The sequence below is a fragment of the Centrocercus urophasianus genome, unplaced genomic scaffold, assembly GCF_019232065.1.
Source record: "Centrocercus urophasianus isolate 14NV4802_14NV808 unplaced genomic scaffold, USGS_Curo_1.0 seq_15, whole genome shotgun sequence".
Lineage (NCBI taxonomy): Eukaryota > Metazoa > Chordata > Aves > Galliformes > Phasianidae > Centrocercus > Centrocercus urophasianus.
The window spans coordinates 12,146,881-12,173,646 of NW_024884697.1; the positions used below are offsets into that span (position 1 = coordinate 12,146,881).

The 26,766-nt window shown below is 42.9% G+C and overlaps 1 protein-coding gene and 1 long non-coding RNA gene across 3 annotated transcripts in view; one reads left to right on the forward strand and one right to left on the reverse strand.

Moving 5' to 3' along the window:
• The window catches only part of LOC122159127, a 48,031-nt gene extending 43,678 nt beyond the window's left edge, over positions 1-4,353 (reverse strand). Inside the window, exon 1 of the long non-coding RNA XR_006168388.1 lies at positions 4,283-4,353. This is a non-coding gene — a long non-coding RNA (uncharacterized LOC122159127). The remainder of the gene's footprint in view (positions 1-4,282) is intronic.
• Positions 4,354-6,273: 1,920 nt separating this feature from the next.
• The window catches only part of KMT2E (lysine methyltransferase 2E (inactive)), a 54,491-nt gene continuing 33,998 nt past the window's right edge, over positions 6,274-26,766 (forward strand). Inside the window, exons 1-3 of one of the 2 annotated variants that reach the window (XM_042815431.1) lie at positions 6,274-6,585; positions 14,093-14,152; positions 24,541-24,725. In XM_042815431.1, coding sequence (XP_042671365.1) covers positions 24,655-24,725 — 71 coding nt within the window. In that variant the 5' untranslated portion in view covers positions 6,274-6,585; positions 14,093-14,152; positions 24,541-24,654. The remainder of the gene's footprint in view (positions 6,586-14,092; positions 14,153-24,540; positions 24,726-26,766) is intronic. The other variant, XM_042815432.1, reaches the window with a different exon arrangement.

The following is a 26,766-nucleotide window of genomic DNA, read 5'->3' on the forward strand; positions in this document are numbered from 1 at the left end:
TGTGTCACAAGCTTCACCAACACAAAGTTTCATTAGTTGCCAACCCACTGAGGTTAGCAAGAAGGAAACAAGATTGCAGCCAGAAAGCTTCCCAGTCTGAATATAGCATTCAGTCACCGTAATTCTGTACTTTTGAATAGGCCACGCTGACCAGGACTACAGCAGTCTTCTGAAGTTAATCCTTTCTGGAGACATTAGGCAGTGCTGCACTCCAGTTGCACTTCACTGTTGAAAAAGAAATGCTGCATATCTGCACATCATTAACAAGCTGTCAAACTGTATTTCTATGCTTGACCACAAGTGGTCAACTGACTGGAAACTGAGGTCTTGTTCCTCTGGTTGTTCCCCATCCCTCTGAAAAAAGCTGTCACCATACAAGTCACTCTAAGCAGTTTCAGCAGAGGTAAGGTGCCCATTCAGTACAACACTTTGTAACCACCAAGTACAAAAGCTTTGTTTGGTTCCCAAGCTTCCAAACAAGAGAAACACTTCTTTGCTCTCCCTGTGACAGGATCACCTTGAGCTGCAGTTCCGGAATCCTGGAGCCCACAGCTCTGTAATTTCCTCACTCTAGCACAGCCTAACTCTCAAGAAGCAGCATTTCCCATTTTCTTCCTACAAACCAGAAAGAACCAATGTTGTGCCTCTCCCACTTGTACCTTTACACTTGCTGACAATTTCCAGCATCTTCAAAGAACTATTATCGACAGGCCTTCTGGGCTAGCAGTATATAATCAAGAGAGAATACTACCTCGCACATTAAGAAGGCCCCACCAGCGTGCTGGACCAGTGCAAACACTGATTAAACCTCAGAAGCTGACAACATAACAAGTGTAAGCTTGCCCCTCTCAACTACTTTTATTATATTTTTTATTTTTACTGCCAGCCAACACCTGCTCCTTCTCCCATAGAAAACCCCAGCTACTCCTTCTGAGTCAACTTTTTTTTTCCCCCCCCCCCCCAAAAAAAAGCTTATCCTAACACTAACCCTCAGGTTGCACGCAAAGGATGCTCCTGTCCTGCTGCTGTTCAAAGAGTCCTTCCAAATCCAGGTGGAAATATCTGGTGACACTGATTGGTTTCCACTCAGTAAAAAGTCACTGGTCATATAAGCAAGTAACACATATTAATTTGACAAATGACCCTTGTAACCCACTGAGACCACAAGCTTTTCAAAGATTAGCTTAGAACTCTTCCAGTACAACTAATTCTTCACTGAACAGCCCAGCTACTAGATTACCAGTCACTTCAGGAGCAAGAAAGCCTTCCTCAAGTTCCATGCCATTTCAATGAAATAAGCTTATTAAGTCCAAAATCTTGCGAACTCTTAACTGGAACTCTTCTTTCCCAGCTTTAGCCTAGTCATTTTTGTAGGTTATCCTACCAATGCATCTGAAATGACCCCGCCACCTGCAGGCCCTATAACTGCAGGTCAGCCTAGTAGTGCCTTACATACACTTGTTTGTTTGTTTTTTTAAATATGCCTGACTCCTTAGGCAAGGATTATACTGATTCTGACTCTGTAGGTCAAGTGCCTTTAGGATTTGCCCCTTTGATTCCTTAAGAATTGCCTCTTTAATGAGGAAGAAAACCCCAAGCAGGTAAAACTTGTACATCTCCATTCTTTCTCCCTGCAGCTGCTTCTTCCTATTCCTGCTCAAGTAGGAGTGTTTGTGAATCCAAGCAGCCAACGTTCACATTAAAAAACGATCCATTATAATCAGGCTTACACTAAATCTGTTCTCCTATGCCACTTCCCACATGAACACTTGTGCCATTCCAAAAAAAAAAAAAAAAAAGCAGCACAGAAGCAAGAATGAACAGCTGGGAAGAGGTACAGGATCATCTTTCAGCATGAGCACTGCTTCAACTATGGCATTAATGCACACTCGGATCTATTACGTTTCGTATCCCCCTCTCCCTTCTCCTCTAAGTACCCTTGAACTCTTGTCAGCCTTTGTATGAGTAGTACTGTAAACTGTACTGTTTAAATAACAGGTCTGAGCAAAAGCACAAACCACTTACACACACACAGACAGGCTACCGCAGCAAGGCAGAACCACAAGTCTAACTGCTGGAGAACAAGCAGTCAATTGAAATGCCCTCAGTAAAAGGGAAGAACTACAGTTAAGTAGAAATTGTTCCTCTCCCTGGTTGGCTACCATAAATACAAACTACTCTTTTAACACCTCCCTCTCCTACGGCTCCTTTTTCCCGTAACTTCCAGATAAAGGCACAGCTTACAGACTGGTCTTCAAGCAAATCCCTTTCCCATAGGTTTGTCCCAAAGCAGCACGTGCATTTGCTGTTACTCATCTGCAGCTGAAGTAATTTCAGAACACATCATAGACGTAATTTCAAAACCACGCTGCAACACCACCAGAGTTATCACTTCTCAAAGACATTCCTTCCCTGAAAACAGCTAACAAGACTGCTTGAAACAAACAAAATTATTAGAATATTCCTTCATTCCTGTTGTTCCATAAGAACATAAAGACTCCACAGTTCAAGTGCTTCCACAACAAGCTACCCATTACACAGAACTTTTAAGAAAGTCTACCTCCTGATTCCTAAAACAAAATCAGGTATTAAAAAGTGCTGCCTAAAAGGTTTCTTCAGGCATTAAAGCTTTCTACCACAGAGAAACTTTTGATTTCTGAGTATTCTATGTGAGTTATTTATACAAGAACATAATTATTCAGATTGTTCCCTTACAGTGAGATAGATAACTACTCCCCACTCTGTAATCACAGAATGCAAGCGCTAATGAAGTAGAAATGTGTTTTTTGTCATCTTCAGCCCATATTAATGTTCTCCACTAGTACGTATCCAAGGAAATATTCATGTCAGGTCCCAAATAAAATCTGTTCTATCTCGTAAGAATCACTGTGCTCTAGAATCTTCTTTAGAAGATTCTATTGCAAAGGGATTATTTACCTTGTGCTATAGTATGACTACACACAAAGAAACAACGTTCCAGTCACTTACATGTTTGGTCAACAAACCAGCCACCTCCTCCTAAGCACTATTTCCAGTGCTTCATTTTTCTGAATAGTGTTAACAATCTCTAGGATCAAGAATCTTGCACAGAACTGGCTGCTGCAAGGCTCAGCTGACAGCCACCATCTGACATTCAAAAAAGGGGTGTTTCTTTCAGGAAACAGTGTACATCACAGAAGTTAAGCTCAGAGGACATTCCAAACTTGAAAAAGCTTCGCACTGTCATCCTTTATTACTGTCTCCATTTCTTTCCTGGTACAAAGGAAAAATGCAGCACTATCAGATGTTCCCAAGCCCACTGCTCCCTTCCCTGGCACACATACCCTGCAGGCTCTAATTGCAGCTAATATGGACTGTGTACAGCAGCTCCCCATCCCCAGCCGTTTCTTATGCAACCAGGCTCCACCTCACGTTACTTATGTAACACATTAAGTAGCGTCTATTATACAGGATTCTTCTACATTAGTCACATACTCAGTAACTTCCATTCCAGTCGTTTTAACACAACGCATCCACCAGAAATTGAAACTTCATACCTCACCAGGTTGCCACTGCACAGAAAAGAAACAAACCACACCACTGAACATATTAACATCTGGAAAAGTGCTGCCAGATGTTTCTAAATGTAACAAATCACCATCATTTGCCTCAGCAATTGTAGATGTTAAGTTTGTTTGCTGGGTCAAGTGCAGAGGCTCACTTTACATTGTACCACACAAAAACAAGATGTGGGAACCAGCACCAAACTGCCCCAAAAGCATGAGCAGCCCACCCGACCAGTACAGTGGGCCATGCCCCTCGAGAAGAAAGACGGGTTAGAATTGGAAAATGTACATTTTTCACCCTCCCCTCTCCCCGAATCCTGAGATAAAATACAGAGCCAGAAAATATATTTTAACGCAATGAAATCCTAGGTCAGACTCATACTACCACATCCTTCTCCTGCAGCAAGACAAGGGAGCCCGCAGCACCTGCACGTTGCAGGCCCCTTTTCCCTACGTACACACCAGGATCCCCGTGCTAACACTGCAGGCCCTCTACGGCCTAGCTGTAACGCGTGCCACATCGCTCCTCCGACAGGATCCACTAGCACACACAGAACACTGGCGCTGCCTTTCCCACCCAGCAGCGCCGTTCCGACAGAGCAGAGACGTGAGCAGGTTCCGGCCCTTCCCTCAGCCCCCCCCCAGCGCCACACGCTCCGCCACGACGCCGCACGGCTGTAATGAGGTCACTTCACAGGGCCCAGAGCCTCCGGTCGGTTACTCGGAGCCTGACTTACATCGGGGAGGGGAGGCCGAGGAGGGCGCTACGGCAGCGGAGGGCGGATGGAGGGCCTCCCCCGAGCGCGGCTGCACCCGGGAGAGGGGCGGGGAGCAGGGAGAGCGACGAGAACCTTCCTCGGCGGCGGCTACGCCCTCGCGCGCGGGGTTACGGGGGGGAAGGGAAGGGGAAGCGACGCGGCAACGGCGGCGCTGGGGGAGGGGAAGCGCGAACTCTCCCGAGCGCCGCCGCCGCCTCAGCCGCGTTGGGCGGCAGCCAAAGCCCACAGGAATGCAGCGCGGTCACATGACCTCCGGCGGACGTGCGGCTCCCTTCCCTCTCCAGGGAGACCCTGCGCCATCTTGAACTGACGCAGTTACAAAAGCAGGCGCAAACCGCTCCTCTCTCTCTCGCTCTCTCTCTTCTCCCGCTCCACTCCTCCCGGCCCCGCTAAGGAAGGAGAAGCCGAGGCCTTTTCCCGCTTTCCTTTTCGCTGGGGATCCCCCGCCCGCGCCGTCCTCCCTCGCGCTGGGATCATGGCGCCCGTTTTCTCCCTTTGCACCAACCTCCCCCGGCAGCGCCGACCCTGCCCGGCTGCGGCGGCCCCTGCTGCAGGATGATGTCAGCGCCAGCCAATGGGGGCGCGTAGTGCCGCTCGGCGGGGCCGCCGATTGGATGCGCGCAGAGCCCGCCTCCCCCTCCTGCCTCAGTCCCCGCCGCGGTTCGCTGCGGAGGCGCAGCCGAGGCACGAGTGGGGGAGGGGAAGAGGAGGGGAAGGAGAAAAAAAAAAAAAAAATTACACAAAAAAACCGACGACCAAACCCACCGAGCCGCCGGCCGCCATTTCGCGCAACAACAGGCAGAACCCGAGCGAGCAGCCCCGGCCAAGCACCCTAAGGAGAGAGAGAAAGAGAGAAACAAGAGACACACGCACAGAAGAGTTAGACAGGAAAAAATACCCATAGACTCCGCCATGTCACAAGACGTTTAATCGCCCCCCTCCTCCCTCAGGCTCACTGCCCCGCCACAGCCGCCTCCGCTGCGTCCGAGCGGATCCCTTCACCTCGGCTCCCTCCTGCTGCAGAGCACCCGTTAGAGCCCCAAGCTCTGCCCGAGGGGCGGGGGGACGCTTAGGCTACGGCGCGGCCGCTAGCGGCTTCTCCGGTCACCCGCGTGTGGCGGCTCCATCGAGGCAGGGCAGCGGCTGCCAGCCCCGCTTTTATCCGGTGCCCCGCGTTTGCGCACTGAAGGAGGCTCGCTCAGCCCCTGGTGGGCGTCGAATGAAACCCCAGCCACCGCCTCCCCTCCCTCACTGCGCCGGAGGGGCTGAGGCCGGGCAGAGCGGGGAGGGGACGTGGCGGGGGGAGCGGCGGAGCCGAGCGGCCCGCCCGGTCCGCACAAAGCCGAACGTTCCCCCTGCGCCGTTTCCCGGAGGAGAACGGGGATCGGCGCTGAGGGGAAGGAGCGCCGTTCCCGAACACTCTGAGGAAAAGAGCGTTGTCGCCCCAGCCCCCGGCAGTCGCTCAGAGCCCCGCACTGCCGTGACGCGGGCCCGCTCAAACCTCCCACTCCCCTCCCCTCGCTCCTCCGTGCGGCTCTTCGTGCGCTCCGTGAGGAAAATTTACCCCTCTCTTTGAGATTAGCGACGAGCCGACGTAGCTGAGCGCGATGCCGGCCGCCAGAAGGACGCCGGGGTGGGTGCCCCAGAGAACCAGCCTCTGAGTCAATCCCCCCACCGGCGTTCGGGGCCGCGCGCCGGACCCCTCTCGCCGTTCCTCCCCCGTCCCGCGCGCCCCCATCAGCCCCCAGCGGCTCCCTGGCCCCCGCCGTTCTCTGTTAAGGCGCAAAGAGCTTTTGTAAAATGGACACTGAGCGCTCGGCGGGTGCAGCCCGCGCTCCAGCCCACAAGCAAAATGGCGGCTGTTTGGCTTCGCCTTGGTAACCCTGCCCCTGCCAGGCGGGGCGGGTGAGCCCCGTGCAGGGGGAGGGAGGGGAGAGCGGACGCCATTTTCCCAGAGAGAGGCAGTGACATAGAAGGGAGCGTAGGAGGCTGAAAGGAGGGAGACACGGGAGCAGGGGCGGCAGCGGGGTTTGTACACAGGTCCCGAGGCAGAGGCGCTTCTCAGCCGGACCCCGCCGGGCGCTGCGCACTCAGCTGGTGCCGGGGGAGGAGGGATCTCCCCGTTCTTTTCTTTCTTTTAGCAGAGTGCTGAGGGTCGGTCCTGCCCAGGGCAGGGCTCTCCGCAGTAGGGCGGCTGCAGCGGGCTGGGATAGGAGGGGGCCCGGCTGAGGTGTGCTGCTGTGGGCCTGTCACCATTCCAGGTGAGTCCGTGCTCGTTGCCACCGCGTTCTGCCGGGTGCTGGGGGAGGGGGCTGGGAGCAGGGGGTGGACGCCGTAGGACGGCTCTCTGCCCCACTGACTGGGGCTGCCTGCCCCTGGAACGGGTTTGGATTCTGCCGGAGTTGCCTTGCGTTCGTTTTTCCTTTTGTGGGCTTTGGCTAAAAAATGGCAGACTGTCGCTATAGCTTGTGAACATGGCGGGTTACTGTAGCTGGAGGAGCTGAGGGGAATTTTTTGGCAGTTCTGCCAGATTTATACATTATGCCTGGAGAAAGAGCCGGGAGAGGCTGTTAGGTGAAAACAGACCTTGCTCAGGGGGGTGGGTTTTAAGAAGGGGTTTGAGTGTTATTGGGACTGCGTATCGAGTTGTATGAAGCTCAGGGAGATCTCTTCCTCCATCCTGTATGTTTGTGCTTTGTGACACTAAAATGGTCGTTGTAGGCCTAATCTCCCTGCCTTCCCCACCCCCGCCTCCCCTCTGCCCCCCGCTCCTATCTCTGCTCCTGGGTAACCTGGTGCAGGGAAGCTGTCCTCAGGAGTTTCTGTGCCAATTTAATAGGGATCGTTCTCCCCACCCCCTTTCTCGGGGTTGTGAGTAGTGATATTGGCGCATCCCTTTCTTGCTTCAGTGCCTGTAGCCAGCGTTCGCCTTGCTAGGCTGGCGGATTTTAGTCATAAGGAAATAAATACTGGTGGAGCAGCCCCTGTCGCTGCAGACGTAGGGGAGGGGAAACAAACGGTTCACTGTACGGTTCTAAATAGGGTAGACAAACATAATATAGTCTGATTACAAGGGTCCTGTATTCCCCCTATACTCGGCCATTAGGGATGTGCGGTGGCCAGGAGTCAGGAGGTCCCTAACATGGTGCACACCGTGTCGCTGAGGGCAGGGGCTCAGTGCTGCAGCTAGGTTCAGGAATGTGTTAGTGTGTTTATTTACAGTATATTGAAGGAATAATAATGAAACGTTGCAGTTATTGAGGGCTTTGCTTGGAGAAAAGAGAGATTTATCCACAGCCGTAGTTATAACACGTAATTAATTGATTGCAATGGCCATACTTTTAAAGTTACTTTTCAAAAAATGTGGAGTAAATTTTTTAATTTCCCTCTTTTGTCCTTTAGAGATTCTAAAAATGGCGGCCTCAGGCTGATGTTGTGGTAATCTAATCAGCTTGGGTCCTCCACACCCCATGCAGCGCGTTTGTCTGCAACGTATTACAGCCTTATTCTGTTAAAATGAAAAGACCGTTCTCTTCAAATAACACACAAAACATCTCCTGACTTTGCTGCAATTTAAAAATGCTGTGTTCCAGCTGATTAATTTTATTGGTTATGTGTGTGAAAGGCAAGTGAACGAGACCACTCTTGTCGGGGAAGCGGGGGGTGGAAAGAGGCAGGAGTGCTTCTCTGAGGGGTGTGTATGGGTTGCTGGAAGGTGGTACGTCTGCCGGTGTAGTAATTTGGAAAAGCTCCTGCCTTTGCAATAGGCGCAGTGTGTCTGCCCATCCTCTTACCAACCTAAAAGCAGTAATATTTTTCAACCTAAGGAAATTCAGATCACTAATTCAGTCAGCCAAATTCTGGGTGGAATCACATTTGTGAACGTCATGTTCACCTTCCAGGAAATACCTTTGCTGGACGTTGGGGTGGTAATCCCCTGCCTTCATGGTTTGGGAATGCTGAAAGAACTTAATGCTTGGGGAAAAAATGCATGCAGGATTATAACCTGTTACTCTATTAAAGACGTAGAATTTCTCCTGGTACCATGCAATCTTAGTATTAGGCTTTTTCTTTAATTTGTGTATTCCTACATAAAACGTATGTATGATAAGACGCATACATTTGTATTGTACTGAGTGAAAGTGCAATTCCTAACCTCTAATTTTTTTCCAAAATGAAATATGAACCTTTTAGTATCACCACTATAAATATGTTTGGGTGGGGGGAAGGGAAGTCACAAGGATTTGGTGGTTGGTGTAGTGTGCTTTGATACAAACTATAAAGACTGCATACTGTATGTTTAACCAGCAGCAACAAAAAAGAAATTCACATTTGTCGTTTTTGTCTTTAATATTGTCCTCGGTTTGAAGAGATGTGAGTTTGTATTCCAGTATAGCTTTAGAAGCTTCTGGATTGAAACAAGCAAAAGTGAAGTACTGAAATGGCAAAATTGTCTTCGGTCTCTGAAGGATTTTAATTTAGATACTGCTCGTATATGTCACAGCACAGATGTGTGGTTTAAGGTACACCTGAGGTTGAACGTTCAGATGGGAAGACTTTCGGTACTGTTAACACTTGCTTTTCGTATGCTTTGAGGCCAAAAGCTGTGTGATTTCAACCACCAAGTGAGGCGTTAATGGGCCAACAATGCATGCTCCCAATGATACCTTCCTCATATTATACAAATTCTATTTATTTATTTATGTTAAATCACATCTTACTCTCTGTTTATTAGAAAGGACACTGATACGGTTCTGAAGAGTTGTAGGTATGAGCCTCTTGAAAAAAACGTTTGCCATTTTTATTTCCTCTTTCGAGGTGTTTTCTTGATTGCTTTTTTTAACATCACAACGTGGAGGGCTGCACCGCTCTATTTCATGGCCTCAGTCATGTTCTCGGGCAGATGTCCAATTCCAGATTAACATTAAAAGAAACAATTCTGTACAGTTTACAGAAAGTAGTGTTGGGGGGAAAAATGAAATTCAGAAATTGGAATACGCAAGTACAATTGCTAGGGATTGCAGTTTTTATGCATTAAGGCCTTTTGGGGGATTTGGTCATTCCAGCTTTCCTGTATATGTTATAGTGAGTCACTTTGTCTTTCTGACTCAGTTTCTCCATTTGTAAAACATATCTGTGATCTGAAAACAGACGTGTTTAAGGAGACATTAGAAAGGAAATTCCAGCTTTATTTTGGAACTTCATTGATGTTGATTTGTTCAAGTATATATCAGTCAAAAATATTTTCCTGGTGCCAACTAACAAAAGTTCTGGAGAGAAAGCTTGCAACCTGAATTTTTTAAGGGATTTCTAATTCACAGACATTTTGTTACAATTGCGATTTTAATGTGTTAAAATAATACAGAGGTCACACGAGTGGTTTTACAACTGTCTTTGGGTTTTTCCTATCTGCAGGAAAAATCTGCTCAACTGTCATAGTTGTTGTCTGCATTTGGGGTAAGCTGTTGGCCATCTCAGAAGCTTCAAAGAGGAAAAAACGCTGCCTTTTGAAGCTGCGCTTAGGGGAAGTTTCTTTTAGTACAGAAATTCAGATTACTGTTTGGAGTTCCATTACCTCAAATCTCTGGTTAGGTTTCAGTGCACACAACTGGATTAATAATTCTGCTGAAGTGCAGTGATGGGCGTCGTGCCGGATGGAGGCTGTGCACTTGGAAGGCTGATCCCGGTTTGATTTAAGAACAATCTTAATTTTAGTAAGAGTGCTTGTGGGATTTAGTTGAGGAATGATGTATGTAATCATGGAATCGTGCCGTTGCTCTAAACAGATGGATATAAAATTCTGCCATTTTCACATAAAAATCGAACAAAATTGAGTAGAGTGATGTGGATATAAAATAAAAGCCGATTCAGAGTTCCGGATGATCCTAAGCAAGTCCAGCTATGCTGCTGGTCTTGTGACTTCCATACAAACAGTCAGTTGTGAATTCCTCGCAAAGGCAAATTTTGTTGGACAGTGTTTCTGGAGCAGGTACTGTGTTCAGATGTTTCCACTGTGCAAACAGTAGTTTTGATTTATTGCTAAGAATGAAATATAGCTTTTTTTTTTTTTTTTTTTTTAACTGAGATACCTTACTTGCTTCAGCAGATGTAGAATTAAGATGTAGGATTAAGGAAGGAAAGAAAAAACACTTTTTGTTCCTTATTCTTTTAAGTTCTGGATTATTTGCAGCGTCAATTATAAATAAGAGCTTTTTAAGGGTGAACGGTGAATGTTTCATGCAGTCATCTGCTTACTAGAAGAACTTTACCCTTAAAAGTTGACCTAATCTCTTTCAGGATCCAAAATTCTGCTCGTGACCTACAAAAAAAGCCTGCTATAATCAAGTTCAAAGACAAAACGGTTGTTACCTTTAAGGCATAACAAAGAGCTTATTTAAAAGAAGCTTTGTCAAGGTTTCATGTATTTGCTAGCAGATACTGAGATTATTTTTCTTTCCTTTTGCAAATCTTAATGTGTTAATGAAACTGGCAGGATTTTAAACTCTGCAGGTTGCTAGAAGATTTTAATAATTGAGGCTGCCTGTAAGCCTTTGAAGAGAGTTTTGTTGTACAAGATGTATTTTTTAACATCTGACTTAAATGATTTATCTGTTAATTTTTTGACTAAATTAGAATGTTTGTAGCACCTGTGTTAAATTGGTGTCCACTGAAGTTGTTTGCTTCAAAAGCACAAATGAAAAATAATGGCAGTGGCATGCAGATTGCATCCTGTGCAAGTGAAATGTTCTAGTTTTGCATATTTCATTGAAGGAATGCTCTCTCTTCTTTCATGTGATAGCTTACACACAGCTTAGATTAACACGCAGTGTTGTAAAACTTACATGAGGCTTGCAGGGGACCAGCAGTTTGGCAAATTAGGCCTAGGGTGGAACGCCAAAGTAAGAGAGATTCTAGTTTTAGGTTAACAGCTTTTGGAAGATGCACGGATTGAAATGTAACATTTCAGGTGCAGGTAAGATTTTTAAGAAGTTTGTTCTCTGTAGTCGCATTCTGTGTGTTGTGTTATGGCACCATAATGTAGGTAATCATTCACTTTGGTGTCTTTATCTTAGAAAGAAATACTGTCAGGTTCAAAGAAGGTATTACATGAGTAGATTTTAATGACGTTATCGTAATTTAGATTGCAGCTTTAAAAGGAAGGCCTTTATGGGCTCTTGTGCACTGTTGATTTTTCATGAATAGGTGATATGGAAAATGGTTAAATGACCATCCCATATTTCCAGAATCAGAATTGAGGGCATATATGGGATGTAGGTTTGGATCTTTTAACTGGAGGAGTTCTGAATGTTTAAATTGATTCAGTGTTCATTATTTCTTAACTGTTCCAATTGGACTGTGTCTACAGATAGTTCGTTGGGATTTTTTCCCCTTTCACAGAGGGTGATGCTCTTATTTTGCCTTGAGTAGACAAAGGAGCAAACTCCTAATTAGTATGGTTATAATGGGACTGTGTTTCAGTATCACAAGACAGCTGATATTCCAAGTCTAGACAGTTAATCCTGTCTTAACTGTTGGTTTGAAGAAACTTTTTTGAATGAAGTATGGTTGGGGTATTACTACTGAAACTGAAGGTGAAGGGTTGAGAATTATAACAGTTTATTTAAAGTTTTCTTGGGGAAGGTATGGTGAGATTACAGCTCATTCCCTTTCTGAAGGTGTTGTAGAACTGTAAAGCAATTACTACTAACTTTATACATAGTTGATTTAAAAATGAGAATGGCTCTCTTCCTGTCCATGAAGATAAGTTGCTCCTTCAGATGTCTCATCAAAGCAGTGAGTTTGGGTTGGTTGGGTTTTTTTGTTTGTTTGTTTTTTAATGGAGTAGGAAGACTTGATGGGAATCTTAATATTCATTATCAAAAATGGTGTTACTCTCATTGATTAAAGATGAAGAAAAAAACATACAAAGCATTCAGACATCTGTTCAGTGCTCTCCTTATTTCCAGTCACTTACATTCTCTTCCCTGGAAACAATAAAAGAAGCTCTGCATCTTTTTTTCGTCTGTGTGGCAGTAGTATTCAGAGGTGAAAGCTGTATTTTGTGCTTCTATTGCTGAACAGAATCTCTTTGCTGTGTTTATTCCAAGATTGTGCATTTCTTATCTTTGTTGCTGCAATTAAAATACACACTGAGCTCTTACTTGAAAGCACAAATGTATGAGAGTACGAATGTGGAATCTCTTAAGTTTCTTCTATCAGTCAGTATACTTTTGCAGGGTGATTGCAATTGAAAATAAAGTGGTTTTTATTCGTTTTTTATGTTGGACTCTAGTGTTTTTTGTGGCTGTCCTTGAACATGGTGTAGTCATCTTTTTTCCCCGTCTGTTTCCTTGCTTTCTCCCTCCCAAAACCTCAGTAAAGAACATCAAAATATCTCCAGGTTGTTGCCAAGAAATACAGTCCAGATTGACTTGCGATTAAAATTGTGTAAAAAGGATTTTTTTATCTGCTGGAAAGAATTAAGGTTTGTTTGGAAGATTGCTGTGCTGCTTTGCCTGGCCTGTGCTTAGGTTTCTGTGTGCAACTGCAGCAGGCAGTTGAATGTCTACAAACTATTTGCAGAATTAAAAGTGGAAGCCCTGTTGTGCTGTTCATGCGAGTCAAATGTCACTGATAAGACGGGAGAACTGTTTTTTGTTGTTCTTCTTGTAATCTACCTCAGTGAAAACAAAACAGTAATTAGTTTGGTTGAAATGTCAGACTTTGAATCAAACTGTTAACAATTTACTTACTGTATAGTAGATACCTAATTACAGTAGGCCTCCAAATCTTACTATCCAGCTCAGAAACGTGAGTTATTTTACTTGATATTGTGAAGTCAGCAAAATGCTGAGATTAAGCTGCTGTTATGTGTATGTATTTGTAGCCTCACCTTCCCTCTCCCTCCAGAAGCCTGACTTCCCTTAAAGTGAGAAATTGTGGCCCTTTGAGTTCAGTCCTCCAGTGGCTGACCTGCCGTTATCTGTGTGGTTACGTTTAGTTAGCTCTCACACTTACACTGCCTACAGACTTTGCGTATGGAAAACTGGCTGTATGTACTTGCAGAAACGTTTTATACTTGGAAATGATGAAGAATAACTTCTGGGAACAGATTTGAATTTTGTTTTTTTTCTTAAGGAATCCCTGTAAGTTTAAAAAAAAAAAAAAAAAAAAAAAAAGCCTGTGTATTTAATCAACAGTTATTTTTCATTAGATGGAGAAAAGTGCTTGCAAGGAGGCAGCTGATGCAGTGATGACTTAAAACCAATATATTTTAGCAGGGAAATTGTTTTGTTAGTTTTCTTAATATTTGAATTTTATATCTTGTGATACAGTACAACACATGAATGTTACATAGCTGAAATTAGTGTATGGTTCTCAAAGCAGTAAACAATATTGTTGTCAAGAAGTAGTCTTTTCTCTTAAGCTCCTTCATACACTGCACTTCTTGTATATTTTAATGTCTTGATTCTCCCCTTCAAATAATTGTTAATGCTCAGGTGGGTGGGCCTTTTGTGCCTGGTTTGCTTTAAGAAGTATGGCAAGTCTTTAGTGAGCATAAGTAGGCAGACAGGAGGATTGGCAGCTAATTTTTAATTTGGGGCATTGGTTTTCTGTAAGTGTAAGAACAAATCTACAAGCATGCTCTTTTCTGTGTGCCTCTGCTTGCAATTGCTTTGGTAGATTTCAGTAGATTGGTTCTTATTCTTTCTGTAACTGCATTTGCCTTTGTCTCCCCTCTACCACTCATTCTTTTTCTCTTCCTAGTCCCATATTTTGTTTAACTTCCACTGAGAGACGAAAAGGAGGAGTGAAGAGAGAGAAGAGGTAAGGGGAAGTCTTACATGTGTTTTAATGGTCCAGCATAAGTACCATCACTTTTTAAGAATATATGAGAGCAGTGCTCCTGGATGGGATGGTAAAGGGGGGAGAGCCTGGAACTGGCTTGTCGTATAGCAGAAGCTTTGGCTGACAGACTGCTTTTGGACTTGTGCTGAGTTCATGAAGTACAGCCTTATATCCACTGATTAGGGTTGAGGCAATGCAAGTAATGATGTGCATACTGGAGAATTGATACTTCAGTGGTGGAGACTCAAGTTTTTGTTACATGGAACTCGAATCCAGTGGAGGTGGCAGTTTTCTTTGTTTTATAACTCAAAATCAAGATTAGTTTATGAAGTTGGCTTGTCATTCTAAACAGGACTAAGGTCTTTGATTGTAAAGTTTTGCATTTGTTGTATCAGGATATTGTTAAGTATGCTTTGACTGTATTGGGGGCTGGATTAAAAGCAAAGTGGGATGAAGAGCAGCCTTACCCTGTAGTAGTTTGGCTGTAATAACCTTGATTCTTTAATAAATTGTTTTAATGATGACTAGCTTTAAAATTCAATTTGATACACTTATTAACTTCTCACTGTTGAAACTCGATGAAAATCCTGAAGGGAATGGGATGGGACAGCTGTGAGCATTGTCCTGGGAGAGTCAAGAGGCAGCATATTTAGCCATTCCTTGTTCTTTGTGCTGGCAACTGTCATTTGTACAACTCCAAACCAACCACAGAGATACTTTTTTGGGTGGTTTTTTTTTTGTTGTTGTTTTCTTTTCTTTTTCTTTTCTTTCTTTTTTTTTTTTTTGCTACGTGACAACTTGTGAGAAGGAACTGAGGTGGACCTGACTGCTGACAGTGTGTATGTCGGTGAGGCTGGCACAGGAGGGAATTGAGGGGCTTGTGGTAAGGCACATTATGATGAGGAAGATAAGGAGGAGGACATTGCTGTGAGATAGAGACAGCATGAGGTCTTGTGAGAATGCTTTAGTACAAACTACAAGTGCACGGGAAATCAGATTCTTCTAGAACAAATTGTTTCTTCTGTGTGGTATACAGGAGTTGTTCATTAATGGTACCTTATTGTTGATACTGAATCTGAGTGTGCAGTATCTCACTGTTGGTTTTTTTTGTTTGTTTGTTTGTTTTTAACCTTCTCCCCTCTTTTGTCTCATTCTAAATTTGAAATAGACTGCTTACTTTTCTGTTAGGTTACCATAGAGAACAGCAGCCAGCAATTGTCTGAATTTGAAGTCATAGTTGTTACTGAGCATGACTACTGACTACAGCTTCAGTGTTGTAATGCCTGGGAGTTGGATATCCCTCCTAATCTCTTAGCAAAATCTGTACTATGGTGAGGCATGTTGGGGGGAAATGGAGAAGGAACTTCCTTGTGGGCAAGATTAGTCATTTTATTCATGTATTCTGCTTCTAGGTCTGGTTAAAGATGTGTTATCTTCTTGGAAGCAGTCAGCAATAAATAAATACTCAAATTCCTTTTATATGTTGTATTTAAACTGTGTATATAAATATGCTCCAGATTACTGTGTGTGTGTAGATGCATACGTATGTATATATGTACAAATGCTATAGTTAACTTTTGTTATATATTTGAATCATACCTAGCATATTCCATTAAAATGTCAGTGTGCTCAGAGCAGTGATAAAAAGTTGAAATTTAGTAAAACGTGGAATTATTTTAATAAATTTTTCTTACTGTTTTGTTTTTTCCATGTAACACCCCATGCCTCCAATTAGCAAATGGATTTTTGAAAGATAGATTGCAGGCAGGGAAGCAGGTAGGGGTGCTCAAGTTTTTGAGCTGTTGGCTGCAGGATAGTTCAGGACAGAAGTTTTCCACACTGAATTTGTGGTCTGCAACACACTGCAATGATAGGTGCATTGTTACTTAGAAATTTCTCCTGTATAGGTTATGTTAAAACATAGTATATAGTGTACTGACATTTTTTAGGTACGTTCTTGTGGACTTCTTAGTGAGAAGGGTGGTTCCCATGACTGCGGGTTAAAATTGTTGGCCTGTAAATCTGAAGGCAGGCATGACAAGAACTGCTTTTGCTAATGATTGCAAAACATGTATGAGCATATGATGTAATTGGGCTTGAGGGGGGAGGAAGATGTTCAAATTGCATATTCAGTAAACTCGTAATAACTTATAGGAGACTTTTTAGAATGTTTATCCTCTACATTTGCCTTTTTGCAGTACATTCAATAGGTTTGATTTTAAGGTACTTAACTGAGTTTCTGAGTGTTACATTGAGTACCAACATTTCAGGAATGTTTTTATCTATCTCCCCTTACAAAGATAATATTTTTGAGGGGAAGGCAGGCACCAGCATACCATAGAGATTATTTTTCCTGATGTGGTAAGAAAATCAAACAATAGTATTTCTTGATCATCTCTCTGTTAACCTGAGATGTCTTCTGTAAACAAATTACACCGATGTCAGCACAAGTCACTGGAGGCAGGAAAATAACACAGTCCTGTCGGTCTCTGTGTCTTGCTTACAAGAACCCCGTTGCTGTGAAACCCGTAGTTAGTTTCAGAGTGATCCTGTGTGACTGTGTGGAGCCAAGATGAGCAGATAGGATGAATTTTCTCTTGGGAGCAGAAGCTGAAGTTGTTAGGTTTGATGCTGTATGAGTGTAGTTATTTTGCTTTTACATTCAAATTGACTTGAAGTTATAAGCAGATCAGCATCGTGTGGTAGTTGAACTGAAAGGTCTGGCTTGACTCAAGACTACCATGCATCTAGTCTATGTATTTTGTGTTTGAATTTTATCTGTAAACGCGATAACTCTTCTCTACCCTTCCTGCTGTTCCTTGGCCCGTAAGGGGTAGAAAATTGACTGTGCAGATAAGTAACTTCTTATCAGCAATTTTCATTTGTTCCAGTAAGCTCCAGTTTAATTCCCTCAGATTTGTACATGCCACTCAAAGAAGAGCCTTAATATGCGCACTGCGTGTATTCTGATACCTAAACCTTACTCCAGGAAATTGTTCATAATGTTTTGCCTGTAGTTAAAGGGTGTGGGATGATGAGTTTAGGTTAGAAAGTTATGATTTATTTTTTCCCCCCTAGTTATGTGTGTATTGTATACAGACCTTGTGAAGATGCAGAGCAGACAAAATAGAGATGGTAATTTGTGTTAATCTTTGCAGTGGCATTCGATCAAGACTTTGAGGTAAATTTGTGTGCATCAATGTAAAATTTAAATTATTTGTCTTAAATTAGTGCTGCTTCCTCTCTCAAAATAGCCAGAGTTCTGATTAGATTTTTCATCCTTACAGTTCTGTCCTACATTTACAGATGCCCTGGTGGTAACGTAGACCCTGAAGTATTCTATGATGGAATCTCAAAGATGCCTAAAATATGTGACTACTTTGTTTTTTCCCCTTTGTTGACATTATTTGGCAGATGTTGACTGGTAGGGACAATTGGTAGGAAAATGTATCAAGGTTCTTCATGCATCCACTGAAGTCACACAAAATGTCCAACAAGAACAGGAAAAAAGAGGCCATGTATTCATGTAATGCTGACTGATGTAGAAAGCTTGAATTGGTTTAGCAGCCAACTTCCTGAGGTTAGCACAGTCTTTATATGGCAAATTCTCTGATCTTAAGCTAGAAAAAAATTATTATATCTTTAGTTTATAATTTCACTGATGTCCCTTTATTAATTCAAAAATAAATGTTGTATTGCAACACTCTTTCAATTCTACTAGGAAAGTTTATGGTTTTTTCCTACTTTATAAGTGTTTTTCCTTGTTATCTGTCGTGCTGTGATAGATATGGAAACCCATTTATAGGGAAGAATCACAGAATCACAAGGTTGGAAACGACCTGCAAGATCATCCAGTCCAACCACCCTCCCATTCCTATCAGTGCCACAAGCTACTAAGCCACATCTTGCAGCTCCTCATCCAGGCGCCTCTTGAACACTGCCAGGGGCGGCGACTCCACCACCTCCCTGGGCAGCCATTCCAGTGCCTGACCACCCTTTGAGAGAAAAAGTTTCTCCTAATATCCAACCTAAACCTCCTCTGGTATAACTTCTTGCCATTTCCTTGGGTCCTACTATTTGCCTGGGAGAAGAGGCCAGACCCTTTTGCACCACAGCCTCCCTGCAGGAAGTTGTAGAGTGCAATGAGGTCTCCCCTGAGCCTCCTCTTCTCCAGACTGAACAATCCCAGCTCCCTCAGCCGCTCCTCATAAGACTTGTGCTCCAGACCCCTCACCAGTTTCGTTGCCCTTCTCTGGACACGTTCCAGGGCCTCAATGTCTTTCTTGTAGTGAGGGGCCCAAAACTGAACACAGCACTCGAGGTGCGGCCTCACCAGTGCTGAGTAGAGGGGGATGATCACCTCCCTGCTCCTGCTGGCCACACTATTTCTAATGCAGGCCAGGATGCCGTTGGCCCTCTTGGCCACCTGAGCACACTGTCGGCTCATGTTCAGCTGAGCATCAACCAACACCCCCAGGTCCTTCTCTTCTTCACAGTCATCCAACCACTCATCCCCAAGCCTGTAACGCTGCCTGGTGTTGTTGTGCCCAAAGTGCAGAACCCGGCACTTGGCCTTGTTAAACCTCATCCCATTCATCTCAGCCCAGCGATCCAGCTTATCTAGATCCCTCTGAAGGGCCTCCCTGCCCTCAGGCAGATCGACACCACCTCCCAACTTGGTGTCATCTGCAAACTTACTCAGGGTACACTCAATCCCTTCATCTAAGTCGTCAATGAAGATATTAAACAGGATGGGCCCCAGTACCGACCCCTGGGGGACACCACTTGTAACAGGTCTCCAGCTGGACTTCACTCCATTGACCACCACCCGTTGAGCACGGCCGTCCAGCCAGTTCCTTATCCAACGGAGGGTAAACACAAAAAGAAAAGAAAAAAAGTAAAGAAAACACAAGCAACAGTGACACTGTGTTTAAAACAAGCAAAACTAAAAAACTAACTCTGATATAACAAATAGAATGCTAAAAGCAGGTTTCTTCCCCGTCCCTTCCTCCCCCATTTGGTTATCGTAGTTACCTGTTTGTGGTAAGGACGTGAGATTAGCTTGATACGCTTGCTGCTGCCATCACCTCTTACCTTTAACTTCTCCTGGAAGTTTTACAGCTCTGCACCTGATTGAGAGCTTTAGTGTGCTTGTCCATACGGTGTAGGTTCTAGCAGGCTTCTTAGTTATCTTATCAAGTAAGGTGTAACGTCATGCAGAAGTTGAGCTACTGAGTATCGTAGAATGATAGAATGAATCATAGAATGGCTGGGGCTGGAGGGGCACCCTAAGGATCATCAGGTTCGAGCCCTCCTGCCACAGGCAGGGCCACCAACATCCAGATCTGGTATTAGACCAGGTTGTTCTGAGCTCCACCCAACTTGGCCTTGAGTACCTCCAGGGATGGCACATCCACAGCCTCTCTGGGCAGCCTGTTCCGGTACCTCACCACACTCTCTGCGAAGAACTTCCCTCTTAAACCCCGTTTAAACCTTCCATCCTTGAGCTTGAAACCATTCCCCCTTGTCCTATCAATACCTACCCAAGTAGAAAGTTGATTCCTCTCCTTTGAAAAATCACCTTTTCAATACTGGAAGGCTTCCTTGAGTTCTCCTTGTAGCCTTCTCCAAGATGAACAAGCCCAGCTCCCCCTTCACAGAGGAGGTGGCCCTCCTCTGGATCCTGTCCAACAGCTCCATGTCTTTCCTGTACTGGGGGCTCCAGACCTGTTCACGGTATTCCAGATGGGGCCTCTTGAGGGCAGAGTAGAGATGGACAGTCACCTCCTTGTCCCTCCTGGCCACCCCTCTTCTGATGGACCCCAGGACATTGTTGGCCTTCTGAGCTGCAGGAGTACACTGCTGGCTCAAGTAGCTGATACCAGTATGAATTGTACCTTTCCAAGTACAGCAAGTATTGCCTGGTTTCCTTTGGCTTGAAAAATGTTTATATGATGTTGAAAGAGTTTACATATAAAAATATATGGATGTATGAAGTATGTTAAGAACAAAAACCAAAACAACAGCACCTAAAATACAAAGCCTACATAGAAAACACCATGGAAGAAATTGTCTGGACTCTATGTTTAAAGGATGATTGATAGCTGGCTGATAGCCGATTGTGAAACCTTGCTGGTGTCATCGGAACAGTTTGGCTAGATTTCAAGTTCTTAATTTTCAAGTGCACTTTGTGAGGGTGATCTGTCAACTGCTTGTTTCCTGAAGCTATTCAGTGTAGCTTTTGGTGGTTCCCCAAGAAACAAATGAAAGGGGAAGGGGTGAGAAGACATGCTGATAAAGGAGGCCTGTAGTTCCCTTCAGCCAACACCTGATCAGAACTGTGCTTTGTTTTGGGTATTTGAATCTTGTAGAATTAGGTCCAAAAATATTGGTGTAACTTTAGGAGATGACCCCTTTAACTTGTGACTGAAGAGTCAGACCCTCTGTACTTGCGGTTGTGTTTTTTCTCTCCTCCTCCATGTACCAATGAAAACTATTTTCATCTTCTGTCACATAATTGATCTTAGAAGGACAAAGCAGAAAGGAAACATGTGGTCTTCATTAAGCCACAGAATAATATTGTGTAAGTGCAATACCTCAGGGATAATGTGTAACTTATTTTCTGTTGTTTAATGCATAAATGATGTTCTTTGTATGAAGCCACACAGATGAAATAATCTGGAATGTATTGTGTTCTTACGCTTCCTCTGCTAGAGCACCATTCATTTAAAAATGCTGGTTCTGGCATCGTGAGCAAAGTAAGTCGTGAGAAGCAGTGGTGAATTTTCAAGTATCTTTTATTTGATAAGGCAATTAAATCAGCAAAGTCATTTATGCTCTCTAGGGAGAAGAATTGCTGTAGAAACTGTAAAGCACTGCGATTAAGTGAAAATGGAAAAGTGTGGGCTTTTTTTTGCAAGAGGTGGACCATGCACAAGTTAGATGTTTTAACCAGATTAAATAAAAACATTCATCTTTTTTATGATAGTCATATTACTGGGGTAAGGCAAGCTGATTAGCTACAGCTAAATAAATGCAGAATTTTCTCAAATAGGGTGTTTTTCACACAGTGAAGCTGTACTGATGTGGTAGTATTGAGGAAAATGGTGACCTGGAGAAATTACCAAGATTCTTTCAGTGATGCCAATAAAGTAAAAAGCACCTTCAGTAAAAAGCACCTATGTCAATTTCTTTAGATAGCCATGGGTGCCAGATTTCCAGGATTCTGGCAGAGTAAGGACTTGAAATAAATGCTGAAATTGAAAAGTGCTGTGTTACAATACCAGATAGTGTTTTATGATTTATTTAAAGTATTGAGCTTAACAGGATAAGCAATGACTTTTAGGATGGGTAAGGAAAAATGACCACCCTGATGATTAGATTGTCTGTTCTGAACTGTCCAAATTTTGTAGTCCATATATAATTTGTGAAAAATACTGGAGATATTTTAATGTCATGATAGTACTTCTCATTGTGACATGGCAGAACATAATTTTCCTTCATCTGAAATCTGTCATCAGTGTTGTTAATTGTTGGATAGTTTTTATGATTGTATCTCTAGTGAGTTGGGGTTTTTTTTTTTGGTTTCTTTTTTTTTTTTTTTTTTTTTTTTGTGGTTTTTGTTTTTGTTCTTAGAAAATTCATTAAAAAATAAAAAATAAAAAATGACCACCATCACCGAAAGCTATATTGAGTTTGAGAAACCTCACTGTAGGTGAGACCTTGATCCCAGACTGTGGTGCCCTCTGTGTCTTTTGGACATAGAATGAATCACAGAACAGTTTGCGTTGGAAGGGACCTCTAAGATCTTGCAGTTCCAACCCCTGCTGTAGGCAGGGACGCCTCCCTCTAGACCGGGTTGCTCACAGCCCCATCCAGCCTGGCCTTCAGTGCTTCCAGGGAGGGGGCAGCCACAGCTTTTCTGAGCAACCCATTCCAGTGTTTCACCACCCTCACAGTGAATAATTTGCTCTTAATATCTAGTCTAAATCTGTCCTCTTCTAGTTTAAAATCATTTCCCTTTGTCCTGTCACTACCTGCCCTATAAAATGTACGTACTTTGTAGCATACTGAAGTTGTTTTTTAGAGTGTTCTAATTACAGGCGTAAAGTAAAAATCCCTATTATGCTAAGGATTTGTTAGTGTAGGTGCAACTGAAGATAACAGTGGATCAGCGTGTCTTAACGTGTGGTAGCTGATTTACCTGGATTAAACAAGTTGATAATTTCCTTTTGGGTAGTAATTAATTCAGACTTGTTTTCTTTTGATAAAGGGAACTAAATGGAAACTGAAGTTTTGTGTAAGTTGTAAATGAGGTTTCTGTAGGGCAGGGTTTCTACCCTGCGAGTAAACTGTGGCAACACTATGAACACTCACTGAAATAGTGAGAGGGATTTGGGGTTTCTTTTATGCCTGCTATTTCTTTATACCTGCTGTTGGTTTACGAATTTTTCTCACTGATTGTTCGTGAAAACAGTTTGTTTTGATGCTGAATTTTATGGTAGCTAGTGATACAGTGTGATGTTTGTGATACTTAGTAAACCCCAAACATTTTCTTACCAGGAGAAAGCAAGAGGCTTTGCTCAAGCAACAGCTGGTTGGCCTGATTGTTTTCTACTCCATTGCACTTGGTGACTCACAGAATCACAGAATTGTAGGGGTTGGAAGGGACCTCCAGAGATCATTGAGTCCAACCCCCCTGCCAAAGCAGGTTCCCTACAGCAGGTCGCACAGGTAGGCATCCAGGCAGGTCTTGAACATCTCCAGAAAAGGGGACTCCACCACCTCCCTGGGCAGCCTGTTCCAGTGCTCCGTCACCTCACTGTAAAGAAGTTCCTTCACACATTTGTGCAGAACTTCCTATGCTGCAGTTTCCGGCCATTTCCCCTTGTCCTGTCTCCACTCACCACTGAAAAGAGTCTGGCCTCGCCATTCTGCCCCCACACCTTAGATATTTATAGACCTGGATCAGGTCCCCTCATTGGGACTGACATGTGACTGCTGCTTTCCTGAGGAGCAGTGAATTGGAGGTTTAGGCATTAAAAAGCAGGTTGAGATGTCAGGCTTCAGGAATGAGATCAAATGTATTGGGTGAAGACTTTCTATCAGTCTGTCCCTTACAGACGTTCGTTATTTTAGATGCTCCTTCATCATTCTGGAGATGCTGACTTGATCAACAAAAGCAAATTCAAGTTTGCCCGCATTGCTTTTCTGAGAAGTCCTTTTTACAAGTGCACCATTTTCCACGAGGCTTGCTGGTTTTTCCTTGGCGATGCAGTGTGTTTGGCAAGGAGGAGCGTGTTAAAGTATATTGGATCTCAGAATTGTTGGGCTTTTGTAGTGTTACATCTTAGCTGAAGTGTATGTCAGATGGAAGAATTGTATGTATTGTTACTGCATGTGCTTCAATGCTGAGTGATCTAGATTCTTGCAGTTCTGCTGTGGGAAGGACTTTGCAATTCTTCATTATGCAAGTAGTGAAGATGAGGGCATTTTGCTTCAGTTACGTGGTTACATGTCTCCATCAGGATGTGAAATCACATTAGTTTACTAACCTGTGAGTAGAGGTGCTAGTTCACAGCTCTTCTGTGTTCTGTTCTGTCTGGTTTCCCCCTTACTCAGTAATAGCAGCAGGTGACCAGTAATAACTGCCATAGCAACTGGCGTTGGTTTTGTTTACTTGCATGAATCCTTCCTCTACAACTGAAAACTACTACTGATTTTTTTTGTTTGTTTGCCACTTAAGAAAATCACTTCTGAAAAAAGTCCCCTTGCTGTGTGTGTCTTCTGACAGTAATCCATAAAAATGAGATTGAAAATGCCATTTCATATAATTATTTGTAATCATCATAATTATTTTGGTTTTAAGAGGTACAGAATGGGAGTTCTGGCTTTCTTTCATGGCATTTAGTTTATATTGCAAGCGTTGGAGGTTTGACTTTAAAAAAAGTCCCTAGCAAAAGTCAGGAATGCTTTCTGAGAAACAGGTCAAAAAAAATTGTTACAAGATTACTATTGAAAGTTAAAGCAAATAAGCTCTGACAGAATGGACCAGTGAGGAGGTGTACTTGATGTCCAGCATGTTTGCTTCGAAGCGAGTCTTTGTTATGTCATGGAGTATGATGAAAGAATGAATGTTTGTGATCACCAATTTAAATGATTATATTTTCATCAGTTTGTAGTATTTCTGAGTCGTAAGATCATCGTTGGTGTATTTGAAATCAAAAGAAAACTGAATTTTCTATCCATTTTTTGCTCGCATAAAGCAACACTAAATTACTGTGTCAGATATACATGTGATATAGAGTCGTCTGTTTTAAAATCATCTGGCTCAATCTGGCTTTGTTTTGTGTTGTTTTTTTTCACAGGGTTTGTGGATGCACTTAGATGTTTGCAATGAGCACTGTGGCTGGCATGCCCCAGTGTTTTGGATACCAATGCATAGGACTCTGTAGTAATCGAATTTATCAGAAACGAACGTCATGAGCATAGTGATCCCACTGGGGGTTGACACAGCAGATACTTCTTATTTGGAAATGGCTGCAGGCTCAGAGTAAGTATGTTAATTTACTAATTAAGTTCCTGATTTCTGTTGCTTTCTTTTTTTTCCTACTGAGGATTTTCTTTAATGCGTTTAGTTGGAGAAGACTTGGGAGTTTCCATAGTTATATTGGATTTTTAATAACTCTAAGCAGTAATCTATTCTTAAGTCCATTTTTTCCTTTTTGAGGAGAGTGAAGGAACGAAGGTGACTGTTCTACAGAGGTATGTTTTTTTATTGCTTAGCAAACTGAGAAATGCAGTTACTATCTGGCTTGCTTTTCACACAAAATATTTCACAACTCAGTATTTCCTTAACCCGAGTATTTAAAATATGTGTTGATTTCCCATGCTGGGGACAGTTTCTTTTGGTAAAGAACTTTGTTTCAAGAAAGCAGCAGTAAGCACTCAGTCTCCGAGTGGAGGTTGGTCTGGTATTGGGCTGGTATTGATACAAGCAGCATACACACAGTCTTTGCTTTGGAACATGTGCTGTCCTAGTAATCTTACTCCATTTAAGAAGGGAATGTCTTTTCTTCCAAACTTCAAAGAAAATTTGTTAAGCAGTTAAAAAAAAAACTTTCAAACAGCTTTTTAAATGCCCGTTTCTTTTCTCTGTTTCCAGTTGTGTGAGCTTAACTGCACTAACATAGGCAGTTGGTGCCATTTATCTAAAGGAAATCAAAAATTCTTACTTTGAAACTTAATGATGCATTCAAGTTTTCAAAATTGTTTTGTTGATGTCTATTTCACATCACGGACAGTAATTTCCTTGGTGCAGAAAACTCTATAAGTCTGTGTTAAGTAATTCTACTAATTGTAATTGAACTGTAATTGTAAACAGTAATTGAACTGTTCACAGTTTCTGTTATTTTGTGTGTGTGGATTTCTTCTATGTTTAGAGAAGAGAAGGTCTCCATCCCTGAGGTTACTGACATTTCTCGCAGATGCAACAAGCCATGCTGAAATTAGAGTAAATAAATGCAATTGTCAGTACAAACATGATCGCTCACTGTGTTATTTGCTTTGTGCTGCGACATGAAGACCTGATTAGGTACTGGTGTTCTTCAGATGTTAAGTCACTGGTGGCAGTTAGATTCATTAATGTAATCTCTGGCATAGGCTGAAATATGTAGTTGCATGATCTGCTTATCTTGATATGAAAGCAACTTCATTATCTAAAGAAATGTGACACAAAACAGTATCCCTAACCTAACAACTTCCACAGTTTTTACCCTTTTCTGTCACCATCCATCTGCTTTAAATGTACTTTCTGTGTTTGTTTGTTGTTTTTTTTTCAGTAGATATGTTGGGTATAGATTGTATTTATAGTGGTCATAGTGAGTTGTGACGCTTTCCCAAGTGGGAAAGCTGTGTTGAACAAATGGTCATGAGTTGTTTGTTCTCTAGGTAGCTATAAGCCCATCAGATGAGTTTGGCTAAATGAAGTGTCTTGAAACACAAAATGTTGGCTTCTTCTTATAAAAAATACATTGCACTCCTTTCTCTTAGCTGACCTTCAGCCAGACGTAACTCAGGTGAGCTGGTGCAAAGGGAAAACAAACCCAAATTCTACAAAAAATTAGATAAGTTAAACTAATGGCAGTTTGATACTGAAGCATACTTGGAAGCAGGAGATTTCATTTGGAGTTTCTGTTAGCTAAGCTTTTGAATGTAGGTGTGTAGCTTAGCCTTAGGATGTGGAAACTTCCGTTTTATTGAGATTCTTTTCTGTTTGAATACCTGGAATTCTATGAAGGTAGTTGATACCCCCAGATGTTGATCGTATCTGTAGTGTTGGTCAGAATCCACCTTCACTTCTTTTGTAATTTCTGCTCAGTCAGAAACGAAACAGTGTTTGAAAGCAGTAAGGGGAACTTTTTTAAAGAATTTGCTATTGCTTAGAATGGCTTATAATTGATTCCCTTAATAGAGTGAATGTAAGGTCTGATTTTAACTGTCTGGTTTCGTGTCAGTTATTTAATTTTTGACTACTGCCATCTGCTGGCAGCATGCAGAATATTTTTTTTCAGTTTGCACTGTGCTTTTAAATA